The sequence below is a fragment of the Haemorhous mexicanus genome, chromosome 26 (assembly GCF_027477595.1).
Source record: "Haemorhous mexicanus isolate bHaeMex1 chromosome 26, bHaeMex1.pri, whole genome shotgun sequence".
Lineage (NCBI taxonomy): Eukaryota > Metazoa > Chordata > Aves > Passeriformes > Fringillidae > Haemorhous > Haemorhous mexicanus.
Genome location: NC_082366.1, coordinates 242,533 through 267,383, shown reverse-complemented (window position 1 = coordinate 267,383; position 24,851 = coordinate 242,533). Strand labels below are relative to the sequence as shown.

The 24,851-nt window shown below is 49.8% G+C and overlaps 1 protein-coding gene across 2 annotated transcripts; it reads left to right on the top strand.

Moving 5' to 3' along the window:
• Positions 1–241: 241 nt before the first annotated feature.
• COL6A2 (collagen type VI alpha 2 chain) lies at positions 242–24,826 on the top strand. 2 transcript variants are annotated; one of them, XM_059868321.1, is made up of 28 exons: positions 242–479; positions 4,524–4,661; positions 5,345–5,943; positions 6,392–6,412; positions 7,054–7,119; positions 7,529–7,582; positions 7,664–7,708; positions 7,881–7,907; positions 8,227–8,253; positions 8,366–8,410; positions 9,727–9,780; positions 10,216–10,278; positions 10,566–10,628; positions 11,082–11,171; positions 11,969–12,031; positions 12,412–12,474; positions 12,597–12,659; positions 13,120–13,182; positions 13,606–13,656; positions 14,003–14,038; positions 14,430–14,492; positions 14,736–14,798; positions 14,990–15,025; positions 15,246–15,291; positions 15,417–15,569; positions 15,741–16,193; positions 16,471–16,509; positions 19,151–21,445. In XM_059868321.1, exons 2-28 carry the CDS (start codon positions 4,553–4,555, stop codon positions 19,444–19,446), a joined length of 2,751 nt encoding a protein of 916 aa, XP_059724304.1. In that variant the 5' UTR covers positions 242–479; positions 4,524–4,552; the 3' UTR covers positions 19,447–21,445. The 2 variants fall into 2 exon arrangements, with proteins under 2 accessions (XP_059724304.1, XP_059724303.1); XM_059868320.1 differs by lacking the exon at positions 19,151–21,445 and adding an exon at positions 23,462–24,826 and having other exon boundaries at positions 245–479.
• The last annotated feature ends 25 nt before the right edge of the window (positions 24,827–24,851 follow it).

Here is a 24,851-nt window from a genome sequence, read left to right as displayed (position 1 = left end):
GTATAAATAAAGATGTGGGGCAGCAAAGCCAGCTCCGAAAAGGGGCCTCTCATCATGGAAAAATGAGACTTCTTCCAGTTCGCGTCAAACAAAGATGCCTTCAGCGCCAGAAGGGACAACCTCCACCCAGCTCACCCCGAGCCGCGTGGGAGCGGAGGGGAGGGGACCCTGCCAGGTCTCGGTAGACCCACAGTGACTCTCCGTGGATGTTCGGAGTTACTGCAAACGAGAGTGCCGACTCTGGAGGAGGAGGAGCTCAGAGGGCAGTTCCAGACGGCCGAGGAATAGCGGGACTGGGCTGGAGGCGCCTCCGGTGCTCCTCCCGGTCACTCATCCCGCACATCCCAGCACCCAGCCCCCGGAGCCGCCCTCCAGCTGGGGATGCGGGAGCCGTCCTGACACCGACCACTCCACAGAGCCTTTTTTCCTTAGGTTGACGAGGGATTTGGCGGCGAAGTTTTGATGACCTAATTTTCCAGGTAGGCAGACTTTTCACTCTGAGTACAGGGGTTCTGTGGCTACTTACTGGCGGAGCTCCAGCCGAGAATAACAGAAATCCATCTGAAATTTCAGCTCGTGCCTGCTGCTGCTTACTGGCTTTCCAGCAAGGTGCTTATTTCACATTGAGACAGTACCTGCTATAAGAGAATATAATTTTTTCCTTTACTTTCAGGTCTTGGCTAGTTTGGGTGTTTTTCCAAGGTTTTTGGGTTTTTTTCCAGGTGTAAGTAATGTGGGCCACAAACTGCCAGGGCCACAGGTCTAGAAAATCCCTCAGATGAAGGGGGTGGATTAGTTCAGCAGCTACAGTGAAGTGATAGGAGCAGGGCAGAGAACTGCTCTACTGTGTGATTTCTCCTTGAGTTTTGGGATTTCGGAAGATATGATTTAAACTCACCTGTGGTCCCTGTCTCCTCTTGTTGCTGAATTACATCAACACAAGTTCCTTTATTTTGGGAGGTGGCAGCACATTTAGGAATGCCTGGGAATTCATTGCACTTGGTGGCAGGGGTTTGCTTCCCTCAGCCTTCCTGCAGACCAGGCTTTCCCTGGCTGATATCTCTGGGTAGTTATACGGACTTCCTGGAGAAGATCTGGAGTCTGTAGCTGAAACCTCTCCCCTGGGTGCTCTGCCCAGGGATGAAAATTACAAGGCAAGTTTGCATAGTGGCTGCAACCAGCACTGAAATTCCCTCCTCGTGCAGCGTGCAAACCACAGGCACACAAATGGGAAGGAGGAGGTGGTGCATTTATAAGAGTTTTGTTCCAAATGGGACATATTTTTCTTTTCTAGTTTCATTTATCAAACATCTGAGTGGAAAAAATGCTGCCTGCACAAGCGGGTGACACCACAGGCATTGCATGCTGGGCATGGCCATGGAAAATGCTGGGACTGAGCAGCAGGGAGGCTTCAAACTTTATTCTGAATATTTTAGCACAGCCAGCATAACTTTCCTTTCTTGAGAGGAATGCAATTTGTGTGGCTTTAAATTTATGTGGCTTTAGATAACTTCCTTGAAGGCAGTGTTAATTTAGACAGCAGAGCATCTTGATTTTTGTGAATTTGGGGAACAGTTTGGTCAGTTACAATGGGTGTTCTGGTGTTGGAGGAGACATACACAGTGCACCAGGGGGAACTTCAGGAATATCAATGTGTAGGATAAAGCAGACCATGGCTCTGCCTGGCCAGGTGCATGAGGTGACATTTCCACGGCACTGGGATCTGCTCAAAGTAGTAATTGGGATTTGCACTAAGATGTGAGAGCACAAATAACCAGATATAATTTGCACATTTGAGCCACTGCAAGTAAATTTTTTGCCATAATATCACTTTAGGTTCAGTTGCTCATGCTGGAAGAGAAGCAAGCAGAGAACTTGGGTTCTCCTGCGAGGCCACTCTTTTGCAGGGCTCTGTCTAGATAAATCCATGTATTTTCAGTTACATGTGTAACAGCCAGGTCACCTGGGATCTCCGTGTGGGACCAGCAAGGACTATGCATTTCTCTGCACCTGAGGTAGGAGCACAGACTCTCATTCAGGGAGAATGGTGCAAAACAGTGCCCTCAAAAAATTTTCAGAGGATCCACTGCTTGAGATTCCCTATTGCTTTTCCCTTGTGTGCATAGCAAAAGAGGTGATACACTCAAAAATACAAATACTGAGAGAAGGCCTCATAGGAACAAAGGTCCTGCTCTGGCAGAGAGAGAAAAATCAAGGAAGAGCAGGATGGGCAGACCCAAGTGTTCAGGCATTATGAGTCAGCTCCCAGTTTGCTCTTTACATTGGTTTTTTGAGCTGTGTTCAAAAACTGCATTCAACATACAGAAAACAGTCTGAAATACTGGTGAAATCTGAGGTTTCCATCTCGGCATCTTTCAGTGGCAGGTGGGACTTTAAGTCAAATATCAAATGTTACGGGCTTTGCAAGAGCATCACAACAGCTGGTGGTGCTCTGATGATGACAAAATTGGCAGCATTGCCCACCCCAGCCTTGGATGCCCCTGAGGTGGGTACTGGAGCTCCCAACAGCCCCCCACCGTGTATCCAGGGGAGTTAATACCAGGTGGGAAGCTGGGAAAGCAGGAGACTAATGGACCTCAGGGTGCAGAGTGGGATAGAGGACCCCAGGGAACTGAGTTGTGTCTTGTGTTTTCAGGAGTCACTTTCCTGCCTTGTTGTTCTGCCCATGGAGAGTCCAAGGCTGTGCTGCTTCACTGACCCAGTCCCCACCCCAGAGGCTCTGGGCAGGAGCTGTCCTGTGCCAGAGCTGGCCCTGGTTGCCTGTGCAGGCCAACTGCTCTGCTCTACAGTGCCTTTCCACCCACACACACAGAGGGAAAGAAGGAAGGAGAGAGGGAGGTGGTTAAACTCAGCACGCAGTGATGAGTCAGACACTTGGCCAAAGCCCTCAGTGCTCCCAGCCTCTCCAAAAGTTAATGTCTCCATCTTCCTCAGCTAAAGGCTGGCTTTAAAATGGTGCTGTCTGAAGGCTCAAAGCTGTTGTGTCCTACAAAACATCAGGATCTCCTGCAGCTCTGTTTTCTGAAGGGCAAACAAAACAAAGAAAGCCTGCAGTAGGCTTAGAGAGGTGAAATCTTGATCTTAACTAAAACACCTCTTTAGCATGAAAGTGTTTTATCCCTACCATACCACTTTTATTCTCTGCAGCACAATGGAAGTTTAGCCACAGTGACTTGTGTGGGATGTCATAGAATCGTAGAATGGTTTGGGTTGGAAGGGACTTGAAATACCATCCCATCCCATCCCATTCCCTGCCATGCGCAGGGGCACCTTCCACTAGACCAGGTTTCCCCAGACCACATCCAATCTGGCCTTGGACACTTTCAGGGATTGGGCAGCCAAAGCTTCTCTTGGCAACATGTGCCAGGGCCTCCCCACCCTCCTAGGGAACAATTCCTTCCCAATACACCACATAACTCTGCCCTCTGGCAATGGGAAGCCATTCCCCCTTGTCTTATCACTCCAGGCTCTTGTCCAAAGTCCCTCTCCAGCTCTCTTGTTGCCCCTTTTGGTATAAGCCAGTGCTGTAAGATCACCCCTTAGCCTTTCCTTTTCTAGACTGAAGAATCCAAATTCTTCCATAAGCACAAGCTCTAGTGAGGAGGAGAGCTCACTGTTGTGGGTTCTCAGCAGCACTGACACCTACCTTTCCAGCATAAACCAGTTTGCAGAAGCCTATGGTGCACTGCAGCTGGCACTGTAAACTGGAAGGGGACATGTCCCACCAGGCAAAATCTAGGGCACCATGTGGAGAGAGGTCTCAAAGGATGCCAGAGGGGGCTGAGTTGCCTGTATTCTTCAGTAATGCTGTTCCTCAGTCAGCCATGGCAGAACTCAGCTGCATTGCTCACTTGCCCTCCCCCTGCATTGCCATTGCCATCAAATGCATGCTCAGTGTCCCTTCAAGCCTTGGATTCTTCCAAAAGTTACCCCCCAAAAAAAAACCCATTCAAGAGAAAACTGTCTTTTTGGACTGGATTCAGATCTTTTTTTCATAACAGACATCCCACATGCTCCTTTCTGGTTAATGTTGAGTTGGCTACCATGCAGAGAAGCATCTCTGGACCACCACAGGGCCATGTTGGTTGGTTCTGGGGTCCTCTAGACACAAAGGTGAGCATCTCCCTTTCCTCCATATTCTGCGAAGGTGACAAATGTTGCTTGAACGTTGCCTGAGAATATCCTTTCAAATCCCATGTACCTTTGAACACTTCCATACATTCCTAAGAACTTTTCAGACCAGATCTCTAACTCTTCTGCTGCTTTAAGTTGTCATAATCCTACATGAAATAAACTCCCACATGCAGCTGGACCTTGGAGGCACGGTGATGGGTTGAGCACTGAAGATGTGCATTTCTTCAAGAGATTTTTTTTTATTTGTCCTTTCACTCTATGGGGAGTGAAAGGGAGCATTTACAGGGAGCATCTTTGGCTTAGTGGCTTGTGTCATGCCAGCAGAGTCAGGAGATCATGTTTAACGTGTAACCTGTGTTTTCCCACAGGCATCTGAACATCCTGAGGGGCTGCTGAGATGTTTGAACAAGCCTTGTTTCCCATTCTCCTTTGTGTGGCTCTAGTTCCTCTCCATGCCGCTCAGCTTGATGTGGATGGTGGAGATGTCAGTCCTACCTCCTGTGCAGGTATTAACCAAATAATTTGGGTCACCTTAGCGGGCAGCAATTTTAACAAAAACAATGCTCAGTTGTAGAACCTGCTTGCCAGGAACTGATACTGGGACATTCTACCTCCCCTGGCCCTTTGCACTCCTGTGGTAACAATCCATCTGTGGGGAACACTGTCCTCCACCCAAAATCACGTTTCTATGTTTGCTTTGGTGTACAGAGAGCTAGAGATGGAAAGAGCTGGGGTCTGCCAGTAGTGGTCTCTCCCAGCAGGTGCAGTAACAATCACCAGTCAGTCTCCAGCCGTCTGCTCTCTATCTGATGCCTGAAAATTGTTCACTTAAAATCTGGTGATTTCCTCACTTTTCAGTTACACTGCAGAGATGATTTACGGGTCCAGCCTGACTTTTACGAAAAAAAAGCAGGATTTTCAAGATTGATTTAGTACTGAGCAGTGCTGGATTAGTGGTTGGACTTGATAATCTTAGAGGTCTTTTCCAACCTTAATTATTCTGTGATTCTGTAGCAGATCTTAGAAGTCCTGGTCACTGGGGAACTATCTGACCCAAACACAAGTGTCACTTCTAGAGCTAGGTGGGACTTGTGCATTTCCCGGCATCCCACTTGGTCCAAGTGTCTGGGGGACAGAAAGGGGGAGCATGAAGTGCTCTGACATGGTCTGAATAAATGTCCCCATGCAGAAAAGAGGAACTGCCCCATCAATGTCTACTTCATCATTGACACCTCGGAGAGCGTGGCTCTGCAGACTGTGCCCATCCAGAGCCTCGTGGACCAAATAAAGCGCTTCATCCCCATGTTCATCGATAGACTGGAGAGTGAGCTCTACCAGAATCAAGTCTACATCACCTGGCAGTTTGGTGGGCTCCATTACTCAGATGTGGTAGAAATTTACAGCCCATTGACAAGCAGCAAAGACATTTACCTGCCCAGGTTGTCTGCCATCAATTACCTGGGCCGGGGCACCTTCACAGACTGTGCGATCTCCAATATGACCCAACAGATCCAGACCCAGATGGCCAACGGCGTGAACTTCGCGGTGGTCATCACCGACGGCCATGTAACGGGCAGCCCCTGTGGGGGGATGAAGATGCAGGCTGAGAGGGCACGAGACATGGGCATCAAGCTGTTCGCAGTGGCCCCCAGTGAGAAGGTGTACGAGCAGGGTCTGAGGGAGATCTCTAACCTGCCACATGAGCTGTACCGCAACAACTATGCCATCACCCAGAGGGACACCCTGGAGATTGATGTCAACACCATCGACAGGATCATCCAGGCTATGGTAGGTGCAAGGAGGGGAACAGGGGACACAAGAGGGGGGATGTTTTCCCTTCTGTTGGCTTTTGGACATAACCTCTCATAGGGAAAGTGCAGCTTTTCTGTTAGTTAGCCAGGACACCTTGGTTTGTGTCTCTATTTCCCAGCATGTCTGGGCAGGCTGCCACCCTAGTCCTGGCTCTTGTTGAAGACCAGGCCATACCCCAGTCTGCTCCCCATCCAGGGGCATGTGTGCCACACTGAGACACATGCTCACCATCAATATCGTCTTTGAGACTCCAGCTGTGAGGCACTGTTAATCAGGGGCTCTCCAGAGGGCATCTGTAAAGCCAGGGGACCTTTACCACCTCCTCTTCCGTAGCACCACACTCCCCTCCAAGGGTGAGCTGCTGTCTCCCCCATGGGACTGAGCACCTTAACTGATCTTCTTCCTTCTGTTCTCTCCTTTGCAGAAACATGAAGCCTACGGTGAGGTGAATGAGCAGCATCTCTGTGCCTTTGCCACATGACAGGTTTAATTTTCCCCAGTTAGAGCAGACCAGCTCACACCCCAGAACAGCATGGACCTGCGTGGGATGGGTCCCTGCCCACCTGCAGAGTCTAGAGACACATTCCCTTATCCAGGTGTTGTAATGGCACACTGGACTCACTCCCTGCCTCCCCCTCACCTGCAGTGGGTTCTGGTCTATGGAATAGACTAATTTCTTCACTTTGGAGACACATTACATAAATGGTGCCCCTGCTGAAGCTCCTGCCCTGTTGGTACCACAGGGGAAGGGTTTGGCACACAGAGATTGTGCAGGGGATGCTTCAAAGAACATACCAGTCCCATGATGACAGCAGATGAGCAAGCCCCCACCACCTCTAACACTTCGCAGTCTTGTTCTTCCAGTCTGGGCCCAGAGCCAAGCTATAATGAACATACTTATGACGACTTTCCACTCTTAATTTATGTGCAGCACTTCTTTGTGTGCTTGTTGCTGCTTCAGCCTTGATCCAATAGATTTTAGCCCTGAGTTGGTGGGGAGAAGAATGTAGAGAGCTGTGGGTGCAGAGCTGAGCTGAGTTTGGGATGTACACTATCAGTACCTCGGTTTAATTTCTTATATTGCAGTGCTACAAGATGAGCTGCCTGGAGATTGCAGGGCCACCTGGTCCCAAGGGATACCGAGGGCAGAAGGTAAGTGGGAAAGGCACTTAGCTGTGGGAAAGGCAATAATGCCCCTGCCTGCCTGCAGGATGCCCTAGACCTCACCTCACCTCAGCTGCCTTCTCAGGTAGCACCTAGCTGGGAAATATCCCCCAGCATCTGCCTTGGCCCTGGGAGACACAGCCAGCACTGGTGTGCCCATGTCTGTGCCAAGGCTGATGCACTGCCAGCCTTGCAGAGAGACACCGCAGCACCTGAAGACACCAGGACTGAGGCAGCAGTTGTCGCTGAGTTCCCCACTCTCAGAGCAGAGCTCTCACACATGCACGAGGGTGTCCCACTCTCCTGCTCCAGCTCTGTGTTCTCTGATCTCCTAGAAACTGCCATTTTCTCAGTCAGCACCAAGCCTGTACTTATGCTGGGTTTTTCCTTTCCTTAGGGTGCAAAGGGGAACATGGGTGAGCCGGGTTCCCCTGGGCTGAAGGGACGACAGGTGAGTTATGGAAAATCCTCCCCTCAGTTTGCTACATGTCTGATGACCTCAAGCTAACTCTCCATGCCTTCCTTCCTGAAGGGTGACCCAGGTATTGAAGGTCCGATTGGATACCCTGGTCCCAAGGTAAGAATCACATAGCTGATGGCTCTTTGCATTCCCTGGTTTTTGGTAAAGCAAGGGGAACTTTGCTTCTTCCTCACACCTGCCCATTTCCCACCCCAGACCTCTGTGCTCAGCTCCTGCTGACTGCCCAGGTACTAACACAGTGATTTTTTTTTTCTTTTCCTTTGTCCAGGGTGTCCCAGGGCTGAAAGGAGAGAAGGTGAGAAAGAAGAGATGGAATGGCTGGCTGGCACTTGGCAGGGACCACGCTCCTTTCTGATGCACAGAGGAGAGATTAGCTGTGATGGGGAAGGATAGCAACTCTATAAATGTGTAATTGTGGGCCTGGGGAGAGATTTCCAAGGGCATCGCAAAGCCTGTCTCCTCCTTCAGACTTTGGTCATGGTCTGTTGAAGTGGGCATGGGTTTAGGATATAAATGGAGGGCGAGAGGCAGGTGGCAGGGTGGGGACTGAAGGGGGGAGTGGGGTGGTGGGGGATGCAGGCAATGTCTGACTTCCTGTCCTCTTCTTCTCCCAGGGAGAAATTGGATCTGATGGACGGAGGGTAAGAAATAACATTTTCTAGCTTGCACTTATTTCCAGCTCCCAAACCCTTGGACTGTGTTAACAGATTCCTCTTTTTTTTTTTTTTTTTTTTTTTTTCCCCGTGATCCAAGGGTGCCGCTGGCTTGGCAGGAAGGAATGGCACAGATGGACAGAAGGTAACTGGGAGCACTGGGACCACCCCATACTGTTGTTGCCACTGTTCCATTTCTTTACCCTCTCTCATCCCCACTGGCTGCTTAGTTTCTTCTCTCCCACATGCTGGCTTTCTGTTCCAGCTTAGCTTCCTGTGAACTTATCTGTACACTATTCTGCAGGTCCTGTAGAATTGCGTGAAGTAATTCAGGCTACAGGAATGAATGTCAGAATATGCTGAGCTGGAAGGGACCCACAACGATCAAGTCCAATTCACACAGGACACCCCAGCAATCCTACCCTGTGCCTGAGAGGGTTGTCCAAACTCTCCTTGAGCTGTGGCAGGACCGGGGATGTGATCACCTCCCTGGGGAGCCTGTCCAGTGCCCCACCACCCTCTGGGGGAAGAACATTTTCCTAATATCCAGCCTAAATCCCCTCCCACAGCTCCATGCCTTTAAGTGTCATCCCTTGGTCAGCAAGCTCTCTGCAGGACATGGATGTGTGACCCAGTCTGTGCTCCTGCTGAGAAGGTGATAAGGCCAAATAATTCAGCTGTAGATACCTTATCCTTATTGTTAGTGAGCCCTACAGGACACAGACACAGAAAGCTTCACAGAAATTTGGTTTTCAGGGCAGTTTGTCACTTCATCTCTAAACCACAGCTTGTATTTAGTATTAAAGCCCCAAAGACAAATTTAAAGGCCTCACAGCAAAGTCCCTGGCTTTGTCCACTGGCCAGCACACCCTGGCTTTGTACAGTTTCCAGTACTCAGCTCCCACTGTACCTGTGGGTAATAACAGTTCTTCCCACTCCTCAAGTGCTGCTGATGCTCTAAAACATCCTTCAGTCATCCCCACTCTAAAATTCTAAAGCCCTTCAGCTCCCCCTAGCCTTTGTCCCGGAGCTGTCTCAGCACACTCAGCACTGCACTGTCTCAGTGACAGAGCTGTTTTGGGACACAGGGCGAGGTAGTCCCTTCTCTCATGTCAGGCAGAGTGGTTGCTGCACACCTAAGCTGCTCTGATGGGAGAGGCATTAGAGAGGAGCAGCACAACCCTGAGCATGAGTGACTGCCAAATCCAGCCTCAAGGGACATTCCCATCTCTCAGGGTACACTCATGGGATAAACCTGCCTGATTTCCTTTAGTCTGCTTTCTTCTCCACTTTTCTCCCTGTTTAAGGAATACACTTGCTATTTATTCTCTAGCTGTTGACAGATAAGGTCAGTGGGTGATGCTAACATTATTAACATTATTAATGTCAGCAAGAAAAGCTGTTTTTCCTTCAGCCACCTATAAGTTCTCAGTCTTTTCCTTTTGAATGTAATCTCTCCAGGGCAGGCTGGGGAGAATTGGACCACCAGGATGCAAGGGTGACCCTGGTGACAAGGTAGGAATACTTTACTCTTTCACCAGCACATCATGTAGCTGCTGAGTGGTACATAGGTAGAAGGGTGGCCAACGAGAGGTTACTGACCTATTTTTCTACTGGCTGTATAATCTGATCCCAGATCTGGGATCTCTGGAATGGGGACCATGGTTTGATTTTTCTGTGCCTCCTTTCCGTGGACAAGCAAGCTGGGAGCCCCAAGTGTCCCTTCCCTCCACATAGGGAGGAGGAATTCCCCCTTTCATGAACATTAAGGGAGGAGGAATTCCCCCTTTCATGAACATTAGCAACAAGCAAAAATGACTTTAGCCTCTAGAGCAACTTTCTAAGCACTGGCTTAGAAATGTTATTTGATTAGAAAGTTTTATATGATTAATTCTGCATGGAAGTGTTCCCAATGTGAAGTGCGTGGTTCTTTGTCATTTCCCTCCCCAGGGCCCTGATGGCTACCCAGGAGATGCAGGAGACCAAGGAGAAAGAGGAGATGCAGGCATAAAGGTACAAGTGCTCTGGACAGACAGCAGGGTGTGGGCAGAGGCAGCCAGTGGGGACAGCTAAACACCATTCCCAGTATTTATATTTATATATAAATATAAATATATATATATATATATATATCTCCTAAATCTTTTACTGCTTATGAATCTCATAGGCTTTGGGGTCTGGATTTCATCATCAGGCACAGGTGCTGAGGGAGGAGCCTTGCTGGCCTTGCTCCTTGGACTACTTGTGGTACAATGTGCTGGTAAGGCAGGCAATGACCATTGGCTCTCTGGCTGTTTTAGGGGGATCCTGGCCGGCCTGGTCGCAGTGGACCCCTGGGGCCCCCAGGAGAAAAAGGAAGCCCGGTAGGTTCATGCTGCATGCAAATGTTCATAAAATCACAGAATGGTTTGGGCTGCAAGGGATATTAAAGCTTATCCAGTCCTACCCTCTGCCATGGGCAGGGACACCTTCCACTAGCCCAGTTGCTCCAAGCCCTGTCCAGCCTGGCCTGGAACACTTCCAGGGATGAAGTAGCCCCAGCCCCTCTGTCTTTGGACAGGACTGGACAGATACTGTAAGGAACAGTTGACAAGCCTGTTGTCAGCTGATGGAGGGAAGGTGACACAGGATCACTGTGCTCCAAGGCTGGAGCCCTTGCTCACGTCATGTGGGCATGCTGGGTGTGTGGAAGGAGAACCTGGGTGCTCATACACATTTCTATTCAAGGAGGACTGCTTGACACAGGCTAAAAATGGAAGGTGTGTGCACACCTTGACCTCTCGTCCAACAAACTGTATTTCTTTTTCTTCTGCAAGGGACTTCCAGGCAACACTGGAGCTCAAGGGCCTGCTGGAGCCAAGGGAAGGAAAGGTGAAGTGGGACCTCCTGGACCCAAAGGAGAGGCTGTAAGTGGCTGAATAGATCCCTAGACATTGGGTACACTGCAGGAACCTGAGGCAGTTTAATGGATGAGTGCTGAGAAACTCCCCTGTCCTGCTTTGTGCATCCCAAAAGATGTGCAGATGCTGATCTCCTTGTCTCTCCCATCCTTACAGAGCAGACCTCCCATAATTGTAAGCCTGATGTTAACCATTCACCTTAGAGAAGCATCCTATGTTCCCACATAACCACACAGTCCTGGCCTCTGTGGGTGCTCAGGGACACTTTGATTGTACTCTGGCAAGTTCCCCAAACCTCTGGCTCCTTGAAGGATCTCAAAGAGTCAGGATCTGGTGGTTATTATGGCAGAGCTCTGTGGAAAGGGCAGTGTCACATATCAGTGGTGTCACACAGACCCAAGTTAATATGATGGGGCACTGCAAATTCTGGGGAGTGGGTTGGAGAGGATGATCCCTGGCACAGCTCCACCAGCACCAAGGGGTTAGAACCCAGCCAGCCTGTCCCCTTGTGCAAGATCCAGTGGGGAACGCAACACTGGATGAGTTGGAAATAAATAATAGTCTTTAACCATGAAGGAGCGTACCAGGTATGTTTGTGGTCACTGTGGTGAAACAACAGTGGCTGTTGCTTCCCAAAAGGATGCACGGGCATCCCTGCTCCCCTGCTGCTGCGAACACAATTACTTAGTAGGCAGGTGTACATCTCAGAAGGAGGAGGGAGGGCAGCCAGGGGTCACTGCCCAGGTGACATCCATCCTTTCACCCCATTTCACCCCATTTATGTGACTTCTGTGTCTACCAAGGGGCGGCGTGGAGATCCAGGGACAAAAGGCAGCAAAGGCACTCCTGGAGGCATAGGAGAAAGGGTGAGTGAAGCAACTGCCCAGATTATTGCAAATAGGCCCCAACTGTATAGGACTGGGGGGTGTGTGATGTGCTACGGCCCAGCCATGCAGTGTCCATTCATCGTCTGTGCAGCACCGGAGCTGGGAGTGCAGATCCCACTGTGCTGTGCTCCCACTATACTACAGGCACCAGATACAGCCTCCTCCTCCAGGGGTTGGTACTGAGAGGGGATGAAGGGCAGCAAACCTCAAGGTTGAGAGACACATTCAGAGGGCACACTGCCCTGACACTGTTCCAAACCAAGAAACACGAGGTTTGAGAAGGTCAATATGGAGCACTGCCATGCACACAGATAGCATTGGAGACATCCCTGACCAGGAATATCTTTCCCTTCTCACAGGGAGATCCTGGTCCAGAGGGTACACGTGGTCTGCCGGGTGAGGTTGGAAACAAAGGAGCCAGGGTAAGCATGGAGCAAGGCTTGGTGACAGCCAGGAGGAAGGGGAAGCACTGCTGCCATCCAGGGCAGCTTGCCTGGCTTTCCTCCTAATGCACTGTGTTCTTCTGTCTTTCTTTGCTGTGCAGGGAGAACAAGGACTACCAGGACCCCGAGGCCCTTCAGGTGCTGCGGGAGAGCCAGGCAGGATAGTAAGTCACACTTGGGCATGTGTGTGACCATGCCCTCCTTCTGTGGTGAGAACTTGCCCTACTGACACAAACTGCCTGCACTGTCCGTTGAAGGAGAACTGCATGACCTTCTCTCAGGGAGACTCAAAAAATTGAGTGTTCCCATGACAACGTAGAAGGGATCTCTGGAGCGGGTGGGTCGCGGAGGAGAGAGAGGTTGGGACTCCACAAGCACCTCTTTGTCCTGGGTCTGTGCTTAGTCCATCATGCCACACTAGTGCTGTGACATCCAGGTGGCTCTATAGGACATGGGAGCCCCACTGCTGAGACAGTCACTGCCACAGTAAACTCACCAGCAAGGGAGATGGTCCTGCAGCATCATCTTGAGAGCTGGTTTCTCCAGCATGGTCTCCTGTGTGCCAGGGGGCAGCAGGGAACATCCTCACTCACTTCCTGGCTTCTCCCCAAATCTGTCCTGCAGGGATCACGTGGGGACCCTGGTGACTTGGGCCAAAGAGGTGATGCTGGACCGCCAGGACCAAAGGTAAAGCTCATTATTAAACCTCTACATTTGGAAAGGCAGGTTTGTGCTCCTATTTACTTATTTCTTATTAAAAAGAAAAAAAAAGTAGGCAGTTTTCACAGCAGAAACTTGTGTTCCTCAAAAACAGAATCAGACCTGAGCCTCCCTATGGGGCAAAGATGTAGGTCTTTCTCTGACCAAGGCAGCTTTGATTACACTTCTCTCTCAGAGCAAACTCAGGGGCATCCCTGGCACGTGACATCCCCAAGACCCTACAAATCCTTACTCTACAAAGCTGTTCCCAGTGTTTCAGGGCCAGCTGCAGAAGCCTTGGCTCCTGGTGGTGCCTCACACCCAGAGAAGACAAAAATGGCTGTAACTGTCACAGAAGCAGGTCTGAAGGGCCAGGTTTGGTACCTCACAAGTCTTTTTTTTCTATCAAAGGGTGACAGAGGCAGGCCTGGCTTCAGCTACCCTGGACCCAGAGGACTTCAGGTACGTATTCCTCATCCAGCACGTGAGGAGATCTGTTTGAGTGGATGTTGCTGTTGGATCTGAGCCGACTGAGAAAACAGGGAAGGAGGAAGAAAAATGCGCAGGGTCACAGATGTGTGGAGCCTGTGAAGGAGAAAGGGGGTTCAACACCAGGACTGAACCTGGCCACAGTCCATCAGGTGCTGGGGACCCCAGCTCCAGTCATGGTGATGGTCTCTCAAGCATCAGCCTGAAGCTACAGCTGCTCTCCAGCTTTTTGCCCCTCACTGCAATCTTTGGGTGTACTGGTGCACAGTGTGGGGCCAGCCCTGAACAGCTGCTAACCTTTCCTCCTCTCCTTTTGCAGGGTGACAAGGGTGAGAAGGGGCAGCCAGGACCTAAGGTGAGTGTGCTTGTCTCCCTCATCTGTTTTTTTGTACTGACGGGAATGCCAGGGAGTTATCTCCCAGTCCCTTGGGTTAATTGCTAAGGAGACAGACCTGCCAGCAACTGCCCTGGATGTTCCCTTGCAGCTGGAGCCTGATTATATCTCCCAAGCCCATCTCCTTTTGAAATCATATGAAAAATATGTTGCAGAGCTTCTATTTTTGGGGGGTTTTGGGGTTTTTTTTTGGTTAATGCCTGTATAAACACTGTTTGCTGTGCTTTGAGCTGCTGTTTTAGAGGATGCTCTCTCAGGTCAGGCAGGCATGTGTTTGTGATGCAGCAGAGTCTCTGCCCGAGCACATCCAGATGTGCTCCATGCCGGATCTGTTTCTCCTTCCATTGAGCAGGGAGGAAGAGGTGAGCTTGGACCAAAAGGAGTACAAGGGACCAAAGGAGAGAAGGGGGAGCCGGTAAGCAGACTCCCTGTACTATCCGAGGGTCAGTGTCTCCCTCCCCCATCGCTGCCATGTATGCTGGGGATGACACTGCCACTGTCTGCCTAGTCCCTGTCCCCAAGCTCAGGTGTGGCAGGCTGGTGACTGTGCTTGGCAGGGCTGGGGCTGACCAGGGGGTCAGGAGGGGCCCTGAACACCAGGGGCTGCATTACCAGCATTGCCCAGGAAATATGTGACTCTTCTTTACTTCTTCCCCAGGGTGATCCTGGCCCAGGAGGAGAGCCTGGACAGCGTGGTCCACCTGGTGAAGCAGGCCCTGAGGTACAGTCCCATGGCATTGTGTCTGAGCAGATGCTGTTGGAAGGGACACAGCTGCCAGATGTGTCCACTGGCTCACAGTGGGCCTTCTTCCCCTTCTGCAAAAAGCACATTTTTGATGGCTCTGACATCTACTTCCCAGAAAAAGAACTCTTGGGAAAACTGTGCCTGAAATCCCTGTTCTCTTCTTACAGGGGACCCCTGGCCCACCAGGAGATCCTGGTCTGACTGTAAGTAACCCCTGCTACTCTTCCTCCTGGGGCAATCATGGCTTTTCCGTGCACAGCCCAAGAACTAAATAGGACATCAGGTCCTGCTGCTGCCTGGCAGAGGTGGCCTGTGGCTTCCCATGGGAGCCAGGGAAAGAGGAGAGAGGGCTGGCTGGGTGGGAAGGGAAACGGGAGCCTTTGCTTTAGAGGGAAGCATTCACCCTGCACCCCTTCCTGGCAGGACTGCGATGTGATGACCTATGTGCGAGAGACGTGCGGATGCTGTGGTGAGCTGACATCACCTCTCCCCAGGGAAGGGGAACAACCACATGAAGGATTGGGACAGGGGGTCACCAGAAGGTTCCCAGCATCACTGACCCCTGTGTTTCCCTCCCCCTGCTCCTCTCCCCAGACTGTGAGAAACGCTGTGGTGCCCTGGACATCATGTTCGTTATAGACAGCTCCGAGAGTATCGGCTACACCAACTTCACCCTGGAGAAAAATTTTGTCATCAACGTGGTCAGCAGGCTGGGCTCTATTGCCAAGGACCCCAAGTCACAGACAGGTCTGGACTCTGTGGGGACACAGTGAGGCATGGGGAAAAGAAAAAGATCTTGAATCCTTTCAACCTCAATGGTTATTTTCTATGTCTTTTCAGACCAATTGTGCAGCTCTTTGACTCTCTCCACTTTTTCCCAAGGATGCAAAGCCAAGTAATGTGACATTTTTTTGACAGGTGCCCGTGTTGGGGTGGTGCAGTACAGTCATGAGGGGACTTTTGAAGCCATCAAGCTTGATGATGAGCGCATTGATTCTCTGTCCAGCTTCAAGGAAGCGGTGAAGCGTCTGGAGTGGATTGCTGGAGGCACCTGGACACCATCTGCCCTTCAGTTTGCCTACAACAAGCTCATCAAGGAAAGCAGGAGAGAGAAAGCCCAAGTGTTTGCTGTGGTGATCACAGATGGGCGCTACGACCCCCGAGATGACGACAAGAACCTCGGGGCTCTTTGTGGTAGAGATGTGGTGGTCAACACCATCGGCATAGGAGACATGTTCGACCAGCCAGAGCAGAGTGAGACCCTGGTCTCTATTGCCTGCAACGAACCCCAGCGAGTCCAGAAGATGAGGCTGTTCTCAGACCTAGTAGCAGAGGAGTTCATTGACAAGATGGAGGATGTGCTCTGCCCAGGTCTGTCTCTGTCTTTGCATGGAGCTGGAGTTTTGAGCCCCAGGGTTTGGGGAAGGGGGCAGAGATGTGTCCCAGTAAGTTGGCCAGCAGCTGGGTCATCCATAGTGGGGTCTGACCTTAGCCCTGAACTAAGAGTCCTTCCTCAGATACTGACCAACCTTTTGGGGCAGTCCTTTGGTGTTCCTTGTAACAGACCTTGTTCTGCCACTCCTACTGTGCAAACTGTGAAAGGGGATGGCAACACATGGCTCATTTTTCCTTGTTTTTTTGCTTCCAGATCCACAGGTCGTCTGCCCTGAGCTGCCCTGTCAGACAGGTAAACATTACAAGTAGCTGCGCGTCATTTGCGCAGACTCTGGGGGGAGACTGCACAACTCTCAGAAGTAGGAGAGGGTGGCAACCCTGTTCAATCCCTTTGGAAGGCAGGAGTTTGGGAAATAGTGTTACTTTACGTGAGGAGGCTCCATCTCCTGCTCTTTTCCTGTCTCTGAGTTCTCTGCACAGGTAGGTACACAAATGCACTGTGTGAGTGCACCAGCATGGCTCATCCCTGATATTTCTCCCCACCCAAATTCCTGGGAGCCACCAGGTTTGACCTCCAAACTCAAGTCAAAATCTCCTTGCTAAACACCCACTCACATGACCTTTTTAGCAGAATGCTCCTTGGGAGTGACAGGCAGAGCAGATATTAGGGATCAGTTGGAAAATGGCAATGTAGGGGACCTAAAGCTTTGGCTTCTCTAATGCTGGCTGTATTTAATTAACAATTAACTCAGGGTGTCATATTAAAGGAAAAGACAGTAAGGATCCTCTGGTTCTCTGTGTGCTGAAGGTAGCTTTACTGGCTCACATTTTGCTTGTTAAGGGGCAGATGTGCATCCCAAATTCCTAGAGATCCTGTCTGGCTGAATCCCAGTGACTGTTTAAATACTATAGATGAACTCTGTGCTGATACACAAAGTTTATAGAGGACCGTAGTTTTGCCTGTTCTGCAATTTTTATCTCTTTGCTTGCCATGAATGTTTTTGTGGCAGTCCCCAGCTTCAACTGAGCCTTATACAGAATATCAAATTTCATTTTTAAGTCCCTTTGTTTCTATGCACAGGAAAGGAAAACCAGTCCCAGGATGCACAGAAATCTAGAGAAAATCTATAATTATTCCTGTCTAAAATCTCTTGCTGGTATTTTGAATATTTGCACCTGGCCATGCCGGGGTCACAGTGTGCAATTGTCATGCTGAGCTTCTCTGCTGTGTCCTTTGGGAAGCTTTGCCTGCAAATCTGTTCACAAGGAGGTGAAATCCCCAGGCCCCACTGTTGATTGCTATGGTGTCTTCAAAGGTTTTGGTCTTTGCAGCCTTCCCATTTCTGAGGAGCACAAACAGTGGCACATTTGTTTCTCCCAGGTTTGGGCCATCAAGCCCTGCAAAGCAGGGCAAAGTTGTCAGTCCTTTCCTTGTAGTACAGTTGGGTGTTCCTGTTCCTGATGCAAGGTGAGAACAGCTCACTGGTGCCTGGCAGTCCTGGGGACCAGAACAGGAATGGTTTGAGGAGGCATCTGAGGGGGTTCCCTCTTCGGTGAATCCCTTAAGCCATGCCATACATAAACCGGGCTAAGTGGGAGCAAGACCTGCACCCCAGAGAACTTGGCAGGTAGAGTGATGTGGCTGGGTAAGGTTGGCCTCCTGTCAAAGTGCCCTTTCAGCATGGGCAAAAGTTGTTCTAGGTCTGGTAGATGAAATTTTAAGTAATAGATTCAGGAGTCTTTGGGCAAGGAGCCTCCCACCCAGCACACTGGCTGGTCCGTGCTGCGCTGCTGTCATCGTTTAAAAGGATGTGCAGTGGTCACATTTCCCTAGTGACAAGGGAACATGTTGGATGGGTTGGGTTATAAGGCACACGACAAGGCCTGGGGCTTCTCTGGTTCTCTCAGAACATCCCAGGAGCTCGTGACAATTCCCATGCAGTTCCTTTGGGAGGAGATGATGCCCTTCGAAGGGAATGTGAGTGGGCCGCTGCACATCCAATGCATGTTGCAGACTGGCCAGACAGACAGGTCAGGGAGGCAGCTAAACCAGCCCCGTTCTTGGCCCCATGGCTCAGTGTGGTGGTCTGACACTTGGAGGGGCAAATCAATTGCCCCAACTTCAGCCTGGGTAATGCCAGCAGAGCACAGGCAGGGACAGGTACCACACAGAGCCTGTCTTCCCCCCATGCTGCCTCAGGGCTTTACCTGAGGTTTTCCTATTTTCAGCACAGCCCCTTGTCTCTCATCAGTTACTGCTGTGCTAACAGGATGCTGGAGGGTTGAATGCTGAGCAAATCTGAACTAATCACTTGCTTCATAGAAACCGCATGACATCCTGAGAGGCTCTTGCTAACTGATGCAAAAGGCTTTGCTTTGAGCTTTGGGTTTTATTCAAAGTTAAATTCAGCACAGCCAGGTGCAGACAGAGGCTCTCAGGGTTCTAACAAGCCCAGACACCACATAGCTTTGACTGCAGTCACTGCCCTGAGGCTGAGGGCCAGGCAAGGAGGTCACATAATGCTGTCCCTTAGATGCCTTTCTGCCTTACACCATCATGTGGGCAGTCTGCACATAGCACAGTCCTAAGCTACATGATGGGTGAATCCCATCTGCAGAAGGAAGTGGCCTTTTTCCTGAGTACTGCTCCTTCTCCATCATGCCTATGCTGGATCAGTAGGAACTGGGGAGTTCAGGTTCTGTGTAATTTGCTGGAGTCACTCTGTTGATGTGTGAAAGATTTCAGGGCAAGTCTCATGGTTCCTTAGACACAAATGGCAGAAAGGTTTAAAATCTGGCTTTGGTCTTTACTTTTCTGTCCTCGTTAGCTCTGTTCTTCTCTGGTGCAGTGCAAGTAGGAAAGCCAGGTAGCTTTCAGAGATGCAGCCATTGCTAGCAAGCCCTGAAAATATTCTTTTGACGCTCACTTTCAGATGACAGGAACCCTGGGAGTGTAAACCCACTTATTTTCCACCCCATGGAAGAGGGAGTCAACATAGATTTCCCCAGCACCATACACTCGATCGCCCAGTTCCTAAACTCCACGCGGGAATCCCGGGACCCCAGCATGTACACCCAGCTGGTGGCCACTTTGGCCTTTACTGCCGAAAAAGCCAAGTTTGCCACTGGAAATGAGCGGCAAGAGTGGATGGACTTGTTCATTGACACCTTCAAAATGGTGCACAGTGAGATTGTGGGGGACCCGGAGACTGTGCTAGGGCTGTGCTGAGACGTCTCTTGGGGGCCACATGGAGGTGGAGGCTGAGTAGAGGTGAAACTCATTGCTCCTGTGTGGCAGAGGAAACAGCACAGGGGAAGATGCTTTTAGTTCAGGAGAGACAGAGGCAGTGGAATGGCTTGGTTGCACTCAGCTGGGGACAGGACACAAGGAGCAGTTCCCTCCAGCTTGGCCACCATGGTGGCTTTCCCCAGTAATGTCAAGGAATGCTCTTGCTCTGCCTCCTGCTTTTTTGCCAAGAGCCTAATGATGCATTTTCCCCATGCCTTCCTGCATGTCCTTGTGGACCCCCTCCAAAGCATCTTCTGCATCCTCTCTCTCGGTTACCACAGGCTCTCTCTGGGTCCTGCAAGGCTGAATAAGGAAGATGCATCCCTGCTCACCACAGTGTCTCTGTGTGGCCCCCCCTTGTGGGCAGCTGGGGGCGTGGAGGGAAGGAGCAAGCAGGATGGGGGAGGGAGCAATCCTCCCTTTCTATAGGGAGCGCTGTCACCTGGGCAGTGCTTCTCTCAGAAGCTTTATGGGCTCCCTTGGCCTTTTTGTCTGCTTGTACATGTGTATTTCCTCTGTCATAATCCACAACATGTACCTGTCCATATACAAAAGGCAGATATTCTGTCACATGGGACCAGGTGGTCCAAAGCAAAACTCCTTGACTGATGTGAGTTGTTTAAAAGCAAGCTTGATGTAGTAGAGCCCTCTCAATCCACCTGCACTGCAGGTATGTGTGTTTAGACAAGACCTGTTATCTCCATCCGCACAACTGCCCCTGGTTGCACAACGTCAGGCAGGCCAGTGCCATTCCCAGCTCCAGTTTTACTGCTCTCAAGCTCTATTTAGAGGTAGTGGGATTTTGTGTGCAGACACAGGAGTAGAAGCGCTTACTCTGACTGACATGGTATTATTGCAATAAAGTATACTGAGCAAATGTCATATTTAATGGGCAGAAGGGAGATATGCCATCTTCAGGAATGTGGCTGTAATATTTTTAGGTGTAAAAAGTGGAGACAGTTGCCAAGCTCAGCCATTGGAATTGCCCACTTTGCACTTACTGCAGTGCTCCCACAAGGTTTCAGCACTTTTTCCTCCCAGGGACAAGTTGCTCAGAGAACTCTACTGCTGTCAGTGCAGAATAGAGGGAAAAGAGTTCTGAGGACTTTCCATGATGTGCTCTGTGTTTTAGGTGAAAGCAAAAAGATCAGCCTCTGCCTGACTCTGGTCTTAATTCACATATTCCAGATAGTCTGTGCAAAGCCAAACTCCCTATACTCTCTTGATTTTTTACTGCAAAATTAGTGTGACTTAGCCTGCTGGGATGCAGGACTGAACTCAGAGTAGTTAAGCTGCTCCAGCCGTGATGCCAGAGGAAAAGCTCCCAAACCCCACTGACTGGAAAAGATCTCAGGGCTGGGATATTTTACTGAACAAAGAGAAAATTGGGGAAGAGTTCAGCCAAGGGGGTGTTGATTTTATTTAATTTCATCACACAGTGGCCATTTATTCCTAGCAAAACATTAGAAACAAAATTTTTTACCTCTCAGAAACCTTCAGCTCTTTATAGGTGGGGCAAGGGAGAAAATGTCTCTTTGCATGAGGAGTATTTGTGCTTGTTCTTGTTAGAGGCAAATGGGTGAAGGAGTGGTTTTTTGAGCATAATCCTAGCTAATCCCTCTGATAAAACCAGATGGATTTCATCACAGTAGCAGTTCCTTCAGTGAAGCTCTTGGGCAAAGTAAGGACAGATAAGAAGCTGTGTAAAGGATCGTCCACACCTCCCCAAAGACAGGAGAGGCTGGGAAAGGGGGAAACCCCAGAAAGGTCTGGGATGTCAGTCCCCACCTCACTTTCATCTTTACTGTCAACACTGGGAAAGAATAGAGGAAATACAAGTTCCTCCGGTTTTAGAAGAAGCAGGAAGGTGATGTGAATGGGTGGGGTTGCTCTGCACGCACTAATAGCAGAAAAAAAATCAATGAAAAAGAAAAATCAATTTTTTGATTATTTGTGTTGCTTTTTTTAGATATCCTCAGCTGTGAGCCACAGGTATTCATGATCCACATGAAAAGGACCAATGCACCAGTTAAAAACATGACAGCATTGGTTGGCCTCATTCATGGTGGTGCCTTTGAGAGCTTCTCTTCCAGTTAGTATGAGAATCTTGCTGTAGGAAAGTGTGCTCAGGTCCTCAGCCTCTCAGAAATGGGAACAAGCTGCACCCAGGGCCTGACACTGAACAGGACAAACCCAAGGCTTTTCTGTCTCACATTCCTTTGGGGTAACTCATACGTAAAGGCACCTTATCAAACACTGGAAAGCAGCCTTCTCCAGCTGCGAGGGCTGAGCAGCAAGCCTGGGGAATGCTCCTATCAGATGTGCACTACGCTCTTGCTGAAGCTCCATGGAGTGATGCTGTCCTCTGCTTAGCCAGGAGTTCTTCAGGCTTTCTTGTCATCTTAAAAACCATGTGGGCAGCCTTGGGGGAGGCTGTTAACACTGCCCCAACACGACGCACAGCCCCTGCTCCCACCTGCTTTCACAGACCCTCACATAGGTGTTGCACTGTGTGATTGCAAGGGGGATTCCTTCCTGCCTTTCCCCCTCCACAGCTGCTCAAAGCAGGTGAGGACCAGGAGTGCAGGTGCTGCCAAGGTGAGGTATCCTTGTGGCAGCAGCGCCTGCGTACCAGGAACTGCAGTATCTGCCTTTACACAACATTTCTTACAGAAGTTTGGGCAGAGGTGAGTATGCACCTTTATTGCTTTAAAAGAGGGGAGGTTACAAGTGAGAGGACAAAAGGAAATGGCCTCAGGTTGCACCAGGGGAGATTTAGATTGGATATTAGGGGAAATTTCTTCACTGAAAGGGTGGTAAGGCACTGAAACAGGCTGCCTAGGGAAACAGGGGAGTCATCATCCATGAAAGTGTTCCAAAAATGTGATGTGGTGCTTAGGGGTATGGTTTAAAGGTTAAAAAAATAGTGCTGAGTTAATGGTCAGACTTGAGGATCTCAGAGGGCTTTTCTAACCATTCAGATTCTGTGATTCCCCAGTTCTGGGCTGAACCCAGGCATAAGCACTGTTCAGCACTAAAGAAGGTCTTTGTCAGGCTGGATTCGCTCATAGTGTGGAAATTCAATCTAATGTTACACTCCTACCCCCAAGGTTACCCCTTGTTGCCGGAAATGGATGCTCAAGGTGGGGCTGCTCCAGAAGCTCCTATTCTTTGCCAGGGATGCAACACAACATGGCAGTATCTTCGGGACTTCACCCTTTCAAGATTCAGACTCTGACCCACAGAACTGCTTGAGAGTGCTATGGGCATTGCCCTGCTGCCAGCTCAGGAGGAACTCAGAGGAACACTGAATGCAATGCACATAACTACAGAAAAGGGAGGAAATAATGGTCCCTATCAGCTGACTCAAAAGATAGCTATTTTCTTTGACTTTTTGTTTTTTCTTGAGTTTATTCACTGCATATATTCATATATTTTATATGGTTAGACTGGGCTTGGAGCAACCTGGTCTACTGGAAGGTGTCCCTGCCAATGGCAGGGGGTTGGAATGAGATGAACCTTAAGGTTCCCTCCAACCCAAAACATTCTGAGATTCTCTGATTCTATGATTTTATGATAAGAGTAACTCTGACAGTAAACTGCTCTCCTGAAGTAACTGAGAGGTTTGCAGGTGCTGCTTGTGATTAATCTCTGGATATTCCTCTCATAAATAAGAGCTGGAAATTGATGTAGGGCAGTGAGCGTAATTCTGGGACTGAAATGCACAGGCCTGTCTAACTTCATGAGGGTCAGTCCCAGAATTAACAGTCATTAAATGCACAATAACTGAGGGCATCAAAAGCAAAGCTCCAACATTTCAAGCTGTAAAGACAGGCTTTGGTAGTGGGGTTGGGCTGGTCCCTCTTTGGACAAGGATGCACAGAGGCAACTCCAACCCAAATTATCCTGTAGTCTTCTCATCCTCCCAGCTCCTGTCTTTGTCTTCCCCCTGCAGAGCTTGCTGTAGCCCAGTGCACACAGCGTCCTGTTGATGTCGTCTTCTTGCTGGATGGCTCAGAAAGGATCGGGGAGCAGAACTTCCAGAGTGCCCATCGCTTTGTGGAGGATGTGGCCCGGCAGCTGACGCTGGCCCGAAGCAGCAGCGACCACATGAATGCCCGCATTGCGCTGCTGCAGTACGGCAGTGAGCGGGACCAGAATGTGGTCTTCCCGCTGACCCATAACCTCACTGAGATCTCTGATGCCCTGGCACAGATCAAGTACCTGGACTCATCCTCCAACATCGGGTCAGCCATCATCCACGCCATCAACAACATCGTGCTCAGCCCAGGCAACGGGCAGCGACTTGCCCGGCGCAATGCTGAGCTCTCCTTCATCTTCATCACTGACGGCATCACAGGAAGCAAGAACCTGGAGGAGGCCATCAACTCCATGAAGAAACAAGATGTCATGCCCACGGTGGTGGCTCTGGGGAGCGATGTGGACATGGATGTCCTGCTGAAGCTTGGCCTTGGGGACCGGGCAGCCATCTTCCGGGAGAAAGACTATGACAGCCTCTCCCAGCCCAGCTTCTTCGACAGGTTCATTCGGTGGATTTGTTAAAAGAAGGGCACACGCACAATCCTTCTCTCACTGATATACACACCCCAATATTACCTGTTGTATTTTCTTCCCCCTGTATGGTTGCTAGCCCTGAAGACTTGCCCTCTGGATCCTCCTTTCTAACCAAAATCCAGAGCTCTTTATTGATTTTCATGATGAAGAGTCATATATCTTACATTTACGGTGCTAATTAAAACCCAGATCAAAGCAGGATACAGAGCCATATGAAGTACTTCTGTAAAGCTTTGCACACACCAAGCCATGACTTGTGTATGTACTGTAATCCTGGGAGGGCTTATCAGAGGTGCAAGAAACCTTTCCAGTGTAGCAGGACCAATGAATAACTCAAACTCTCAATATCTCTCAGCGCCTCCTTTCTGGGAACAGCAGAATGGTGTGAGAGGTTTTGCTGCCTTCCACAGATGCTCCTTTGGGGGGTTTATCTATGCTAAATTTCACAAATCATCTCTTAAGATCTTTATTTTCCTGTGGGCCATACCTGCCTTGATTCCTTCTGTTATTCTGCCCTTCATCAGAACCTGCTCATCTATTACGGCACTCAGAATTTCAGCTGAGATGGGCAGCATGACTCCCAGCATCAACAAAATACTGGACAGCCACCAGAGCTGCCCCCCAGTCATCCCAGTACGCTTAAAGCATCCATGGTACCTTCCTCCCACCAGTATTTGCTGAGCAATGCCCAGATTTGAACTCAAATTGTGCTCTCTGCAAAAATAAACAAACCTTTCCCAACTTATCCTGAAAAAGCCTCTTTTTTCTGT